This window comes from Cyprinodon tularosa, unplaced genomic scaffold (assembly GCF_016077235.1).
Source record: "Cyprinodon tularosa strain WSP-4 unplaced genomic scaffold, ASM1607723v1 ctg145, whole genome shotgun sequence".
NCBI lineage: Eukaryota > Metazoa > Chordata > Actinopteri > Cyprinodontiformes > Cyprinodontidae > Cyprinodon > Cyprinodon tularosa.
In genome coordinates this window covers 1,355,930-1,368,736 of record NW_024038276.1, presented here as the reverse complement: position 1 = coordinate 1,368,736, position 12,807 = coordinate 1,355,930, and the positions used below count along the sequence as shown (strand labels likewise).

General features: G+C 38.2%; 1 protein-coding gene across 8 annotated transcripts in view; it reads left to right on the top strand.

Annotated features, from left to right (window-relative positions):
- The window catches only part of tnk2b (tyrosine kinase, non-receptor, 2b), an 81,302-nt gene that overhangs the window by 49,933 nt on the left and 18,562 nt on the right, over positions 1–12,807 (top strand). For 5 of the 8 annotated variants that reach the window (XM_038278883.1, XM_038278879.1, XM_038278882.1 and 2 more), the window contains 12 exons: positions 1,172–1,349; positions 2,807–2,871; positions 5,975–6,244; positions 6,320–6,472; positions 6,566–6,729; positions 6,870–6,989; positions 9,225–9,351; positions 9,463–9,609; positions 9,800–9,894; positions 9,992–10,186; positions 10,352–10,443; positions 12,508–12,630. In XM_038278883.1, coding sequence (XP_038134811.1) covers positions 1,172–1,349; positions 2,807–2,871; positions 5,975–6,244; positions 6,320–6,472; positions 6,566–6,729; positions 6,870–6,989; positions 9,225–9,351; positions 9,463–9,609; positions 9,800–9,894; positions 9,992–10,186; positions 10,352–10,443; positions 12,508–12,630 — 1,729 coding nt within the window. The remainder of the gene's footprint in view (positions 1–1,171; positions 1,350–2,806; positions 2,872–5,974; positions 6,245–6,319; positions 6,473–6,565; positions 6,730–6,869; positions 6,990–9,224; positions 9,352–9,462; positions 9,610–9,799; positions 9,895–9,991; positions 10,187–10,351; positions 10,444–12,507; positions 12,631–12,807) is intronic. The other 3 variants (XM_038278885.1, XM_038278886.1, XM_038278884.1) reach the window with 2 other exon arrangements.

Here is a 12,807-nt window from a genome sequence, read left to right as displayed (position 1 = left end):
CATTGGTCCGGCAGAAGACCACCATGTTGAGCCCGGTTCTGCCAGAGGTTTCTTCCCAAAGGGGAGTTTTTCCTCTCCACTGTCGCTTCATGCTTGCTCATCATGGACAGTTCACGGTACCTGCATCACCGAGCAGGACCTCTATATCCCGAGTCTGAGTGAAGCCCCGGCGTCAGCTCCCTCAGTCTTCTAGTCCCACAATTCTGCCCAGCAGATCACCTTGTCAACCAGCTCGGATTAAACCACCACCAGTTTCAGGCCCGGGGGGATCATCCCTATTCACATTCATCTACTCATGCATGTTAAAGCATAATTCAGCATGAATGTTCCTGCCGAGGTCTGAGCGCCAAAGACTATACTTTCTTATCAATAAATTATTCTAATTATCTTTTCTCTCTGTGTGAGTTTTTCAGATTGAAATGCCTTTAGCTATCAGCAACCCACTTAGAGCAGTAATTATACCAAAATTGTAAGAAAATATATAAAAATTTAGCATTTAATTTATTGAATCTGTCAATATGCTCTATCCATATGCTCACTCACACTTTTTTCTTAAAATAAATGCATCTGTTCTTGGATTAAGGAGGTAAAAGAGACATTCTGCCAATGGATGAAGACAATTTACACTTAAAATAAGAAAACACTATTGCTTTGTCTTATTTTAAGTGCATATTATCTAATTATCTTAGTTTAAGAGTAAAATTACCCATTCCATTGGCAAACTTTCTCATTTACCTACTCAAATTAAGGGTGAATACACTTAATTAAGGACATTTTTACTTATTTTTAGATCGTTTTTGCAGTGCAGAACTCAAGTGGAAAACGTTTGGGTTCACCTAGTTTCATTCTTTAAAAAGTCTTCATTATGTAACCTGTGGCTACATAAAGAAGCCACATTAATTGATTAGTCAAACATATAATCGTGAGATTAATTGATTAGCAAAATAAATGTTAGTTGCAGCCCTAGTTTTATCTAAGCTGGATTGTATTCCAGGCTGCTGTAAACAATCGCTGCAGAGGAAGCCAGCTGTGAGCTCAGTTCCTTCTTTTTTCTTGCAGAAAAGAATGGTTTGCTTTTATTTTTGGATTGTTTTAGGAACTATAGAGGCATATATGTAGTCATTACTGACCGACTGACACCCAGGGTTATTTTTTCCTAATTGTCCTTTAGAAACTGGGCAGTGGAATGCAGTGTGAGGAAGGAACAGAATGGCTGCTGGAGCTGCTGATGGAGGTGCAGCTGCAGCAGTACTTCAAGAGGATCCGAGATGACCTCAACGTCACACGGCTCTCGCACTTTGACTACGTCAAGAATGAAGACTTGGAGAAAATCGGCATGGGTCGACCTGGTGAGGCAGAGGGATCTGTGCGTGGGACATCCCAGATGTTTGTTTGCATTAATATTGCAGCAGTTTAATCTCAGTTGAAACATTTTTGAAAAGTCCAACCTTTTATTCTAATAGTCAGACATGGCAAAAGTACTCACTTTCCGTACTTGAGTAAAAGTTCAGTTACTTGCGTTAAAAAATACTCTGGTAAAAGTGGAAGTACTGATTAAACTTCTTAACTCAAGTAAAAGTAACAAAGTACAGGCTTGTAAATTTACTTAAAGTATAAAAGTAAAAGTAGAAACCACTTTTTTCATGCCGTTGCCTACATTTTAAATGGATGTCTGCCAATAGGACTAGATCTCCGTTGTGTTCATTTTCAATCATCCCGTCGTCCATGCTACTATGCTAACGCCACAGCCACCAAGCTGCAATGATTTGCCGCTAATGAATGCCGCCGAATCTGTTGATTCATCTTGTAGTGGTGCGTCAAATGCAACTTAGATTCCCATCCAATTGGATTGAATTTGGTATTGATGACGTGAAAAATAATAACGGTAACTCCATTGAAATGATTCAAAACTAAAGTAATGAGCCAATTTTTTAAAATGTAAGGAGTAGAAAGTACAGATATTTGTGTAAAAATGTAAGGAGTAGAAGTAAAAAGTCGCCATAAAAATAAGTAGTAAAGTAAAAATATCAGAAAAATCTACTTCAGTAACGAAGTACAGTATTTGTACTTCGTTACTTCCCATCTCTGCTAATAGTTAAGAAGAAAGGGATTTAGGAAGAAAGTTTTTAATGTTAATAGTTTTTATATGCATTGCATTTTTTGTCAGTTTTAAATCTGATTGAATTAGAATAGTTCCTGGGTATTGATATAGAGTTTAAATTTTGGTATCATGTCAACCCAAGTTCATTGTCAAACCAAAATCCTAAATCACCAACCAGCTTCAATGGTGTGAATTTATTCATATTTTTTTGTTTTATATCAAAGTCTTCCACTTGTGTTGAGTAATGGCTCATTCTAATAAGAGCCCATTCTTCTATCACCATCATCCTAAATTTTATTTTCTAAGCCACGGTTGATAATGTGACACAATAGGAGGAGATTGTGAAGTGCCGAAGCCTCCGTCTGCGGCTGTGCTTCTGTGAAAGAGATCACAGCAACCATGTTCTAAATCCACTTACTGAAGCCCTCAGGGGCCTCTCTACACAGACTCCAGACTAATTAAACCCACTTCATTTCTCATGTGGACTTGCATCTCTCTTTCTTCTTTAGCTCATCGCTCACAAACCTTTTAACATCGACTCCTTTTCTCTGCCATCTTCGCTGCCTCTCGTACTCTTTTAACCTTCGCTTAACTTTTTGTTAATTCTGCTCATTTATGTTAAGTTATTCAGTGTTGGTTGAATTATTAAGTGATCTATTTACCCTCTCACTGATTATCGCTGTGCTCCATTTATTATTGATCCAGGCCAAAGACGTCTATGGGAGGCTGTAAAAAGGAGGAAAGCCAAGCGGAAAACCTGGATGAGCAAGGTGAGGGATGAGAATCGCCGCATTAAACACAAATATATATTTGATTTGACTGTCTGCTCTGTGCTATGCTTTGAATGTGAAACACAAACATCCATTTTTATAGACGCAAGTATACACACATTCAGAACTATCAGAACGAGAATTGTCTGACATGACTTATTTAAATTAAGGTGAAGGTAATATCTAAAAAGACAGACTCTGAAAGTCACCAAGCTAACTTAAGTCCTCCAGGAAAACCGTGGTAAACAAATAGGAGTGCTTGTTGGCAGTCTAGTCACAGGGTCTATAATTACACCTGTCTGTTTCCGCTCCTGGCACCATCCACACAGAGTCATCTGCTTCCTCAGCATGCTGTCTGAGTGTGTGTGTGTGTGTACCTGTCTAACCCTCAGAGTGAGGACCATTTTTTCAATTTCACCATCAAATTGAGGATCAGTTGTTGCAAAGTGAGGACATTTTGTTGGTCCTCACATGCTATTTTTCTAATGGTTAGGTTTAGGGCTAAAGTGTCGATTGGTTAGGGTTAGGGTAAGGTATGCATTGGTAATGGTTAGGTTTAGGGTTAATTTTAGGGTTAGGGCATAGAGAGGGTTGAAAATGACTGAAAATCAATGGGAGTCAACACATGGTCCACACTACGTATAGCAGAATGAGTAGGGGTGTGTGTGTGTGTGTGGGGGCGTGTGTGTGTGTGTGCTGCCCTGCCACAGTCAGAATCTTATGAATGCCCAGTCTCTTATTTGAAACCGACTGACCACACCGTGACCACAGGGTGGTGTTGTTTTTATAAAGGTCTGCTGCATTATGTCATGTCTGGTATTGCTGAAAATGTAACCAACGGCTACAGTGGGTCTGTTCAAGTTGTGACACTTGATTCATATGATTATAATGACGTAATATAAGATGCTCTACGATCATTTCCATGTCATTTGTGCTGTGGGAGTTACTCATAAGTACTCCTCCTCACTGAGCGCTTTTTTTTAACATTTTGTGAACACCAAAAGAATGACAAATATTGGTGTATTTTTGGAGACTGTTTTCATGGCTTTTAAGGATGTTTTCTCCAGAAAAAAACACACAGTGAAGTTTGGTTTGCATGTGTGTTCATCCAATACCCTAAAAATACAGAAAAATCTATTGCCTCTATCTATATTATTGAACATGAGTGGTGCTTCATAAACAAGACAGGAGGAAAAAGAACTACAGAAGTTTCAAGTAGGGTTTGGTTATGAAATAAGGATCTAAGCTCACATTAACTGTTCAATTTGTTATCCAATAATAAATTAAAATGTGACTCAACTATCAAGATATACGGTAATTGTCTGCTCGGCTTAAAATGCCTGAGAACGGGGGAAGAGACTTGCTTGAATGAAGTTTGTTGGCAACTATGTGAGTTTGGGTGACTTGTCAGAATATTTCTCTTTTTTTTATTGAGGAATTGACAAACTCAGAGAATATGATCATAGCGATCACTGAGATGTTTAATGAGAGAGATTATACTTTGTGTAGTTGGTGTCCCGAAGAAGCCTTTTTGATAGTTGTATGTTCAAAAGTAGTACCAGTATTTGTAGTATTTATATAAATGTTGTGGTATGCAGTTACAGCCATAAAGTTATCTTAGAAAAACTGCAAAGAAGTAAAGAAGAGTTTGTTTTAAATGCCACTTTTTTATTATTGCTATACTGCCACAAAATATCCTTATAAAGTCAATATCAGTCATTCCTGGGGGCAGGAGGAGACAGTCATAAAAAGCCTCATTTGGTTAAACGACAGAAATGTGGAGACGGTTACTCTGGTCAGATGAGACTTTCGATGTTTTTTGTTCACCTAGGGAATGTGTTTCATAGTTAAAAATGAAAACATTACCCCCACTTATAAACACGGTGGGGGGAGCATCATTATGGGACGAATGCTTTTCTTCATGGGATACAGGGACGCTGGTCAGAATTTTAAAGAAGATGGCTGCAGCTACAGGAAAGCAACTCTCCAAATCTCCCTAACTCTCCTACTATAGACAAGTAAAGACAGGCTGGATCCCATTAAACACTTCACTTACAGTTGAGCTTGAAAGTTTACATACCTATCCATTAAAGAAAATGAGAATTTCAATTCAATTTAGTTTACTTATATAGCGCCAAATTCACAACATGCCATCTCAAGGCACTTTACAGTTCAACCAGATCATACAGTCAAATTGGTACAAAGTTTTCTATCTAAGGAAAACCAGTTGATTGCATTGACTCATTGACTCAAATACAATCCCTCACACTAAGCATGCTTGTAGCGACAGTGGAGAGGAAAAGCTCCCTTTTAACAGGAAGAAACCTCCAGCAGAACCAGGCTCAGTGTGAGCGGCCATCTGCTGAGGCCGACTGGGGTTCAAGGAGACACAAGCAGAGACACAAAAGCAGCTGTAAAAGGCGGCCCCGTCCAGGGAACACTAGTAATTCAAAGAACATAAAGCTGAAAAAGTGATAATTAAAAAAAAATTACAAAATGATAATTTAGTGAAATAAAATATTCATTTTGAGTTTTTGTGTCTAAAAATTGTCTAAAAAAAAAAAAGGTCTCAGAAAAATTAAAGTGTCTTGCTTATTAACAGTGAGCCGACAAACCTGTTAACAGGTGCAGAAGTCATTTCCTGAACATTCCTGATGTCTGCGATTCCCTCAAAATTGTTGCTTGACAAATTTTAAAGAGGTCATAGAATACAAAACCGAGTTTACCTTGTCATAGATGAATAACGATAGTTCAGTGGTTGAAATGGACGCACAGAGAAGTTCAAACCCCATCAACGCCTCCTTTCTCTGCAAATCTCACAATTCTAAACTTAAAACATAAAACTGGCGAATCCAAACGAAGCCCTGAGTTGATGTAAACCCGGGGCTGTTGCCTTATTTGTTTCTGGCCTGTTTTTTTGTCACGCCCCGAAATTGACATACAGACCGGCCCACTGGTTCACTGGCCCAAGTTTTGAAGTGTTTTATAACCTCCTAACATCTGACTAACAGCCAGCTCACTGTTTAAATGGTTCCTTTGCCCTTTGAAGTTGTATCCAACAAGGATTTAATAAACTATAGCGCCTCGTTCTTCTTGATTCCAGGTGTTCAGTGGGAAGCGACCAGACGGAGAATTCCCTCAGCAGGGCCAGCTGGCCTCTTCGTTCCGCAAACTGTCCCTCACGCCTCCCCTCTGTCTGAGCGACGTGGTCCTGGACAATCAGTCGGAAGTCAGCGGCGGTCCGCTCGACGGGCAGCAGCAGGCCCTGACCTGCCTCATCCCGGAGAAGGACCTGACGCTGTTTGAGAAGCTTGGGGATGGCTCATTTGGCGTTGTGAAGAGAGGGGAGTGGCTGACACCTACAGGGAAAGCGGTGAGAAGACCTTCACTGCTTTATTGTGAGGGCTGTTATTTATTTATTTATTTGGGAATATCTCTGACCTTTCAGCTTAACGTGGCTGTAAAATGTCTAAAGACGGATGTCCTCAGTCAGCCTGATGCTCTGGAGGATTTCATCTGCGAGGTCAACGCCATGCACTCTCTGGACCACCAGAACCTCATCCGTCTCTACGGTGTGGTTCTCACACATCCAATGAAGATGGTAGTGGACACAAACTCAAGCAGACAGCAATACTTCATAACAAAAGATCAGTTTTTGTAATCTGCTGCTTTTTTTTCTCTGTTCGGTGTGCAGGTGACTGAGCTGGCTCCTTTGGGTTCTCTGCTGGATCGTCTGCGATGTGTTCATCCAAAAGGCCCGGTGCTGATCCACACTCTGTGTCAGTATGCTATTCAGGTAGCGAGCGGCATGGCTTACCTGGAGCAGAGACGGTTCATCCACAGGGACCTGGCTGCGAGGTAAGTTAACAAAAAAGGTTAGGAATAATTAGGAGGTTACGAGAAGACCTCATGAGTTTCTAAAGCTTTGAATCTAATAACTGGTATTTTTTTCTATTTCAACCCAGCCTATAATAAGTCGCTTTTCTCTGTTTGCTAAGGAATATCCTGCTCGCTGCAGCTAACAAAGTGAAAATCGGGGACTTTGGCCTGATGAGGGCGCTGCCTAACAACGATGAGCACTACGTCATGCAGGAGCATCGCAAGGTTCCCTTTGCGTGGTAGGTGAACGACATAAACCCTTAACGTTTCATCTTATGTTTGTGTATAATTTATAGATATTACACTACCTTTAGGCTCCTAAAAACATTTCTCTGATAAATCTCTCATAGCAGCGAAGGTGTATCTTAAATTTGTAGGGAAGTCATATATAAATGTCAAATCATTCTGGCTTAAATATGCATATAAATGTACTCTTTATCAGATGATATTGTCCCAAAGTTGGAACATTTCTATTTAAAAAAGAAAATCCTGTCTTAAAATCTGTGTTTTTTTTCCCTCGTTATTTTATGCAGGCCAATTAGTTGTATGTCAGCTTGAACATCTAAATTCGGCCAATCATATATCAACGGTCATCTGTCAATCAAATTGTTTGTTAGTTTTGATAAATATGGTGTAAAGATAAATAAAATCCCTACAATTTAGAATCTTACATGTGTGTAGGTAGGTGGATGTGTGTGTAGGTAGGCATGTGTGTGTGTGTGTGCATGTAAATATTGGTATGTAAATGGGTATGTATATGTATGTGGGTGTGAAAAAAATAAAAATAAAAATAAAAAAAATAATAAAAAAATAACAAATAACAACAAAACATAGATGTTAAACAGGAAGGTACTTTTAGGTTGCTTTCAGTGCAACTAGAGGGAGAAGGGGTATGAAAGATAAGTTATACTTCTTCATACCCCTTTTCAGACAATTTACAGTAAGAAATAATCAATGACAGACATTAGGGTAAATATAATGCTTGTGAATGGTAAACATTGTTTAGTGCATTTCTATTTATGTTCAAATTATTTAAATCGAATCGGAACAAGAAATTTAAATTAATGTTTACCATTCACTTTTTATGTGATACACATTTGTTAGTATTTATGAAATTGATTTAATCATTGTTATTATTTGATCATTTCTGAAATTGGAATTGTTTTATTTATTATTATTTGTTCTTTTGATTCATTTATATTTGTTAATTTTATTTATTTATTTTATTTTTTTTGTTACTAATATTATTGTCTGAAATAAATAAATATTCATTCATTCATTCATTCATTCATTCATTCATTCATTCATTCATTCATTCATTCATACAAAATGACTATAATGTTCAAAGGTTATAACATATTTATTGAAAGTTTAGCCGAAGGAGAAAATGTGGTCCAGCAGCAACAGCTTTGAAAGAACTGTTAAGCAAAAGTTTCACAGGGAGGGAGTTATTTATAAAATTTTAGTTTCCTCAGACTGTGAAAATATTTTTTACGTTTTTTAATTGCTTCTTATATATATTAAGGCCTTATTTATCCAAATTACAAAACTTGAATATAAGTTTTTTGTAGTTGTAATATATGAATGAAGTGTTCTTAAATGAGTAACAATTGATACTAAACCTTTTCATAACACTATCTTGTTAAGCTGTACTGTACATGGCTATAAAAGAAGATTTTATCTCTGGTGAGCCAGTACTGTATTGATTTAACCATAAGCTGTAGATCATCATCATCATCCCGTTGAATGGTCCCATAATCTCCAACGTAATTTTACGTTTTTAAAGAAAAAATCAGATTTTTCATAGTTTAGGACACAACGCCATGCACTTAACCAGGGCAGAAACAAGCCCACAGCCTCATAGATAACCCACCCTACTTAACCTTCCACATAAGGTCATGTTCCATCCTTCGTAAATCAATAAAACCCTAAACACTCAATCCTAGTATCATCTTTTATATTTAGTAGAGTTTTTCAAAGTACATTTGTTATCCTAGGAGACAGAAGGTGTTCTGATAATCCTTAGGAATTTCTTACCTTCTCTCACATCTTGTTTTCTGTCCTCATTGGCAGATTAGATATGGGTCCTTTACCAGCGTGGTTGACAAAAGCAAAAACAAATGGCGTGTTTTACATGCCATATTTAAAGTTCAGGAAAGTGGCGTGCAATGTTTAGGCAGAGGTTCCTAGAAACTGATAAATTATCAAAATAACCCCTTCAAAATTCTATCGTTTTATTTCTTTTCTGGGAACCAGTAATTGTGCCACCGGTGATTTGATTGACACATATTTCTCCACTTCACAAATGCATTTAATTTGAAGAGTACATTTTCTAGATTTGCCTATGCAGGGATTGTGCTGCTGCAATTGGATCAGAGTATAATTAATTCGTTTTTGACACACTCTCCACAACGTGGAATAAATGTTACCGGTTTTGCATTCAGTGTTGTGGTTTGACCCCTATCCCATTTCAGGTGTGCTCCAGAGAGTCTGAAGACCAGAACGTTCTCTCATGCTACAGATGCATGGATGTTTGGAGTCACTCTCTGGGAGATGTTCACGCATGGCCAGGAGCCGTGGCTGGGCCTTAATGGCAGCCAGGTACGAACTTGGATAATAAACCAGACAACCTTTTTTGAAATGCTTTTTAAACTCAAACAACTCATATTTACTGTTATCTTGTTTTTTTATGTTGATAAAAAAAAAAAAAAGATTCTCCATAAAATTGATAAAGAAGGCGAAAGGCTTCAGAAGCCAGAAGACTGTCCACAGGACATCTACAATGTTATGCTGCAGTGCTGGGCTCAGAAACCAGGCGACAGACCCACTTTTGTCAACCTGCGGGAGTTCCTACTTGAGGTAGGATGTCCTTCTGAGGAAGCTGAGTTTTCATCTAGTAAATGTTTACCTGATGTTAATCCCAACACTTTATAAATATAGAGACCAATTCCCATTTGCTCAAGTGAATCATGAGCTCCATCTAGTGGTGGTTGAGGGCAGCTTTTCCTAAGTGAGCTTGTAAAGGCGTCTTTCTGTGTGTCTCTTTCAGACCATGCCCACTGACATGTGCGCTCTACAGGACTTTGATGAACTTGACAAACTTCACATCAAAGTCAATGATGTCATCACCATCATAGAGGGGAGGTGGGTGAGGATGACTCTGCAGTGTTCAGTTGGCAAACTGGCAAACTCTATGATTCCTGACTAGTTGGTAGTTTCCTCACAAGTTTGTACGCTTTAGGGCTGAGAACTACTGGTGGCGAGGACAGAACAAGCGTACCCTTAAGGTGGGGCAGTTCCCCAGGAACGTGGTGACGTCCGTCGCGGGGTTGTCAGCGCATGACATCAGCAGACCTCTGAAGAACAGCTTCATCCACACAGGTCATGGAGACACAAACCCTCAGCGCTGCTGGGGCTTCCCTGATAGGATTGATGAGTAAGAAACAGCCTTTTCTTATGTCAAACTTCCAAAAGCCCTATTCTCTGAAATGATCATTTCTGTTCAGCAGATGGCGCTGCTGTGATATAAGAAAAACATCCATCTGGTGATTGAAACAGATTCTGCACTTAATGACTCTTTCTGGCTGTCTCTTTCTTTCAGCTTATACCTTGGGAATCCCATGGATCCTCCTGACGTCCTGGGATTGGACCTCAGTGCTGCTCGGCCCACTCAGCTGCCCGGACCAACTAAAAGTGGGTTTGGGTCACATTCTTTTGCCACGCTGAAGGATTTAGACGAGTAGGAAAAAATAGGATTTTGTTCTTTGAGAACTGTTTGGTTTACCGCAAACATGGCCATAAATCGGAGGTCTTCGACCTTCCCCCCTGCAAATTTGTCCACTAATTGAAACGTCTTTAAATCCACATTAACACGAATTCAACACACTGTAGCAAACATATAAATAGAGGCAGAAGATGTCTTTAGTAATCAATGCACTCATTCAGCGACACACAGGAGATCTTTCAAGCTGGGCACCTTTTCATTCACAACACCTGTCCCATCAACCGGGAATCAGAATAACAAATACTTTAATAATCCCAGGGTGAAATTACTTTCGTTACATTACTCAATCTGTAATAGAGTGACTATAGGACCAGTTTGATATAACACAATTTCATACAACATATATAATTGGGGGGGGGGTCCCTGCTCCATCTCGCCATTAGTTTGGGGGTCCTTAGCCTGGAAAATGTTGAAGACCCCTGCCATAAAGTATTCACAACCTTTTATAACAATTTACTAAATAAAAGCAATAAAGCTTAAGTTATTTTATTACTGATTTTATTTGACAAGTCATCCAAATTGTGAATTAAAATATGGAAACTAGGGTGTGCACTAATGGATTAGAAAAAAAAATTAAAACTAGGTTCACTCTTTGACTGGGCTGCTTCAAGACTTAGTTATGATTTAATTTAAATAGCTTCCATTTATTCTTAGTCTAGATTTTTAAGATTTATGTCTTGCTGCAGTTCTTGGAGGGAATTCCCATCAATTCAGCCAGCTTCCCTCCCAAAGAAAAGCATGATGATTTAACTACCATATTTCTTAGAGGACATGATGTCACATGGCATGATGTATCTTTGGTATGCTATGATGTGGTCTCTGGATCTCCTCCATTGTTACCATAGACACAGAGGCTGCTTCTGTGACTGCTCTCTCTCCTTAAACTGTCAGTTGAGGTCTGAGTTGGAAATGGTTCTTCTTTGGATAGAGTATAAACTGATTTTTTTTTTTTTTTGTATAGTTATGCCTTTAAATGTTCAGCCTCATTTTGCCAAATTTTATTTTACATTTAAAAAAACCCTAAAAATAAAAATGAAATACAGTAGTTTTTTTTAAATCCAACAATACATTTCCTTTAATAGATATGTATATTAAAAAAAATGTAATTGTTGCATGTTTGCCACTCTAAATTTTTTGTTGTATTAAGGGGAAATGGCACTTTGGATAAAGTATAAATTTATTTTTATTTTTTTGTATAGTTATGCATTTTTTTTTTTTTCATTTTTAATGGAATGATCTCTCCAAAAGAGGATAAGACTGAAAATGTTCAGCCTCATTTTGCAAAGTTTTATTTTACATTTTTATTTAAAAACCTAAAAATAAAAATGAAATAGTCGTTTTGTTTTTTTTATCCAACAATACATTTCCTTTCATAGATATTTATAAAAAAAAAATTTAAATTTTTACTCTAAATTTTTAGTTGTACTAAGGTGAAAAATGGCTCTTTGGAATATTTGGTTTTTAGAACCCTGGTTAAGGTGGATGGCTGCGCTTCATAGCATTTGTTTGGGCTTCAGTCTTTCTACTTTCAGATGTTTTTGTTCATTTTCAACGATCCGCCTTCAGTGTTCTATCCTATCCCAGCATTAAACTCCGTCCACAGCTTTCTCTCTCTATTCTCTTCATAAAACAGCTGCATTCATACTTTTATCAAACTGCACACAGGTGGGCTCTGTTTGCTAATTTGGGGACTCATGAGGGCAGTTTAAAAATCATTAATCATTTAAAACGCTCTTTGTATTCTCCCATCATATGACATGTTTGAATTTCCTCCCAAAATGAGCAGTTTGCCCTTTTAAAACCAAAGCTTTTAGGATTCAATTGAGACGTTTCAGCATTCCTAATATTTTCTTTGCTAGGTTTCCTCTGACCTAAAAAAACCCTCAGAATTCTTCTAAACCCTTGTTTTTTTTATTCTCTTGCTACCATTTCCCTATCTTTGTTTCTTCTTTGAGACTATTTTATTCTTGCAGAGGAGCCGCCCCCCCGCCCTCCCCAGCCAACAGTGTTAATCAAGAGTAAGTCAGGTCTCTCTCAGCAGCTTCTTACCCACTGTTCCTGTCTTCTCTGTTCCCTCTTTGCTCCACTCCTCAAAGGTACATTTCACTGTTTTTGTTTTTTTTAGCCTTCCTTTGTCAGGTTTGCAGTGCTTCTGTCCGCTCACAGTCTCTCCTTCCTAATATCATGTTCCATTTCTCTCCGACCCTCAGCTGGCATGCATCCTTGCTGTGCTTTAAGTGAAAGTTTTCTTCCGTTTGTCTCATATATATTTT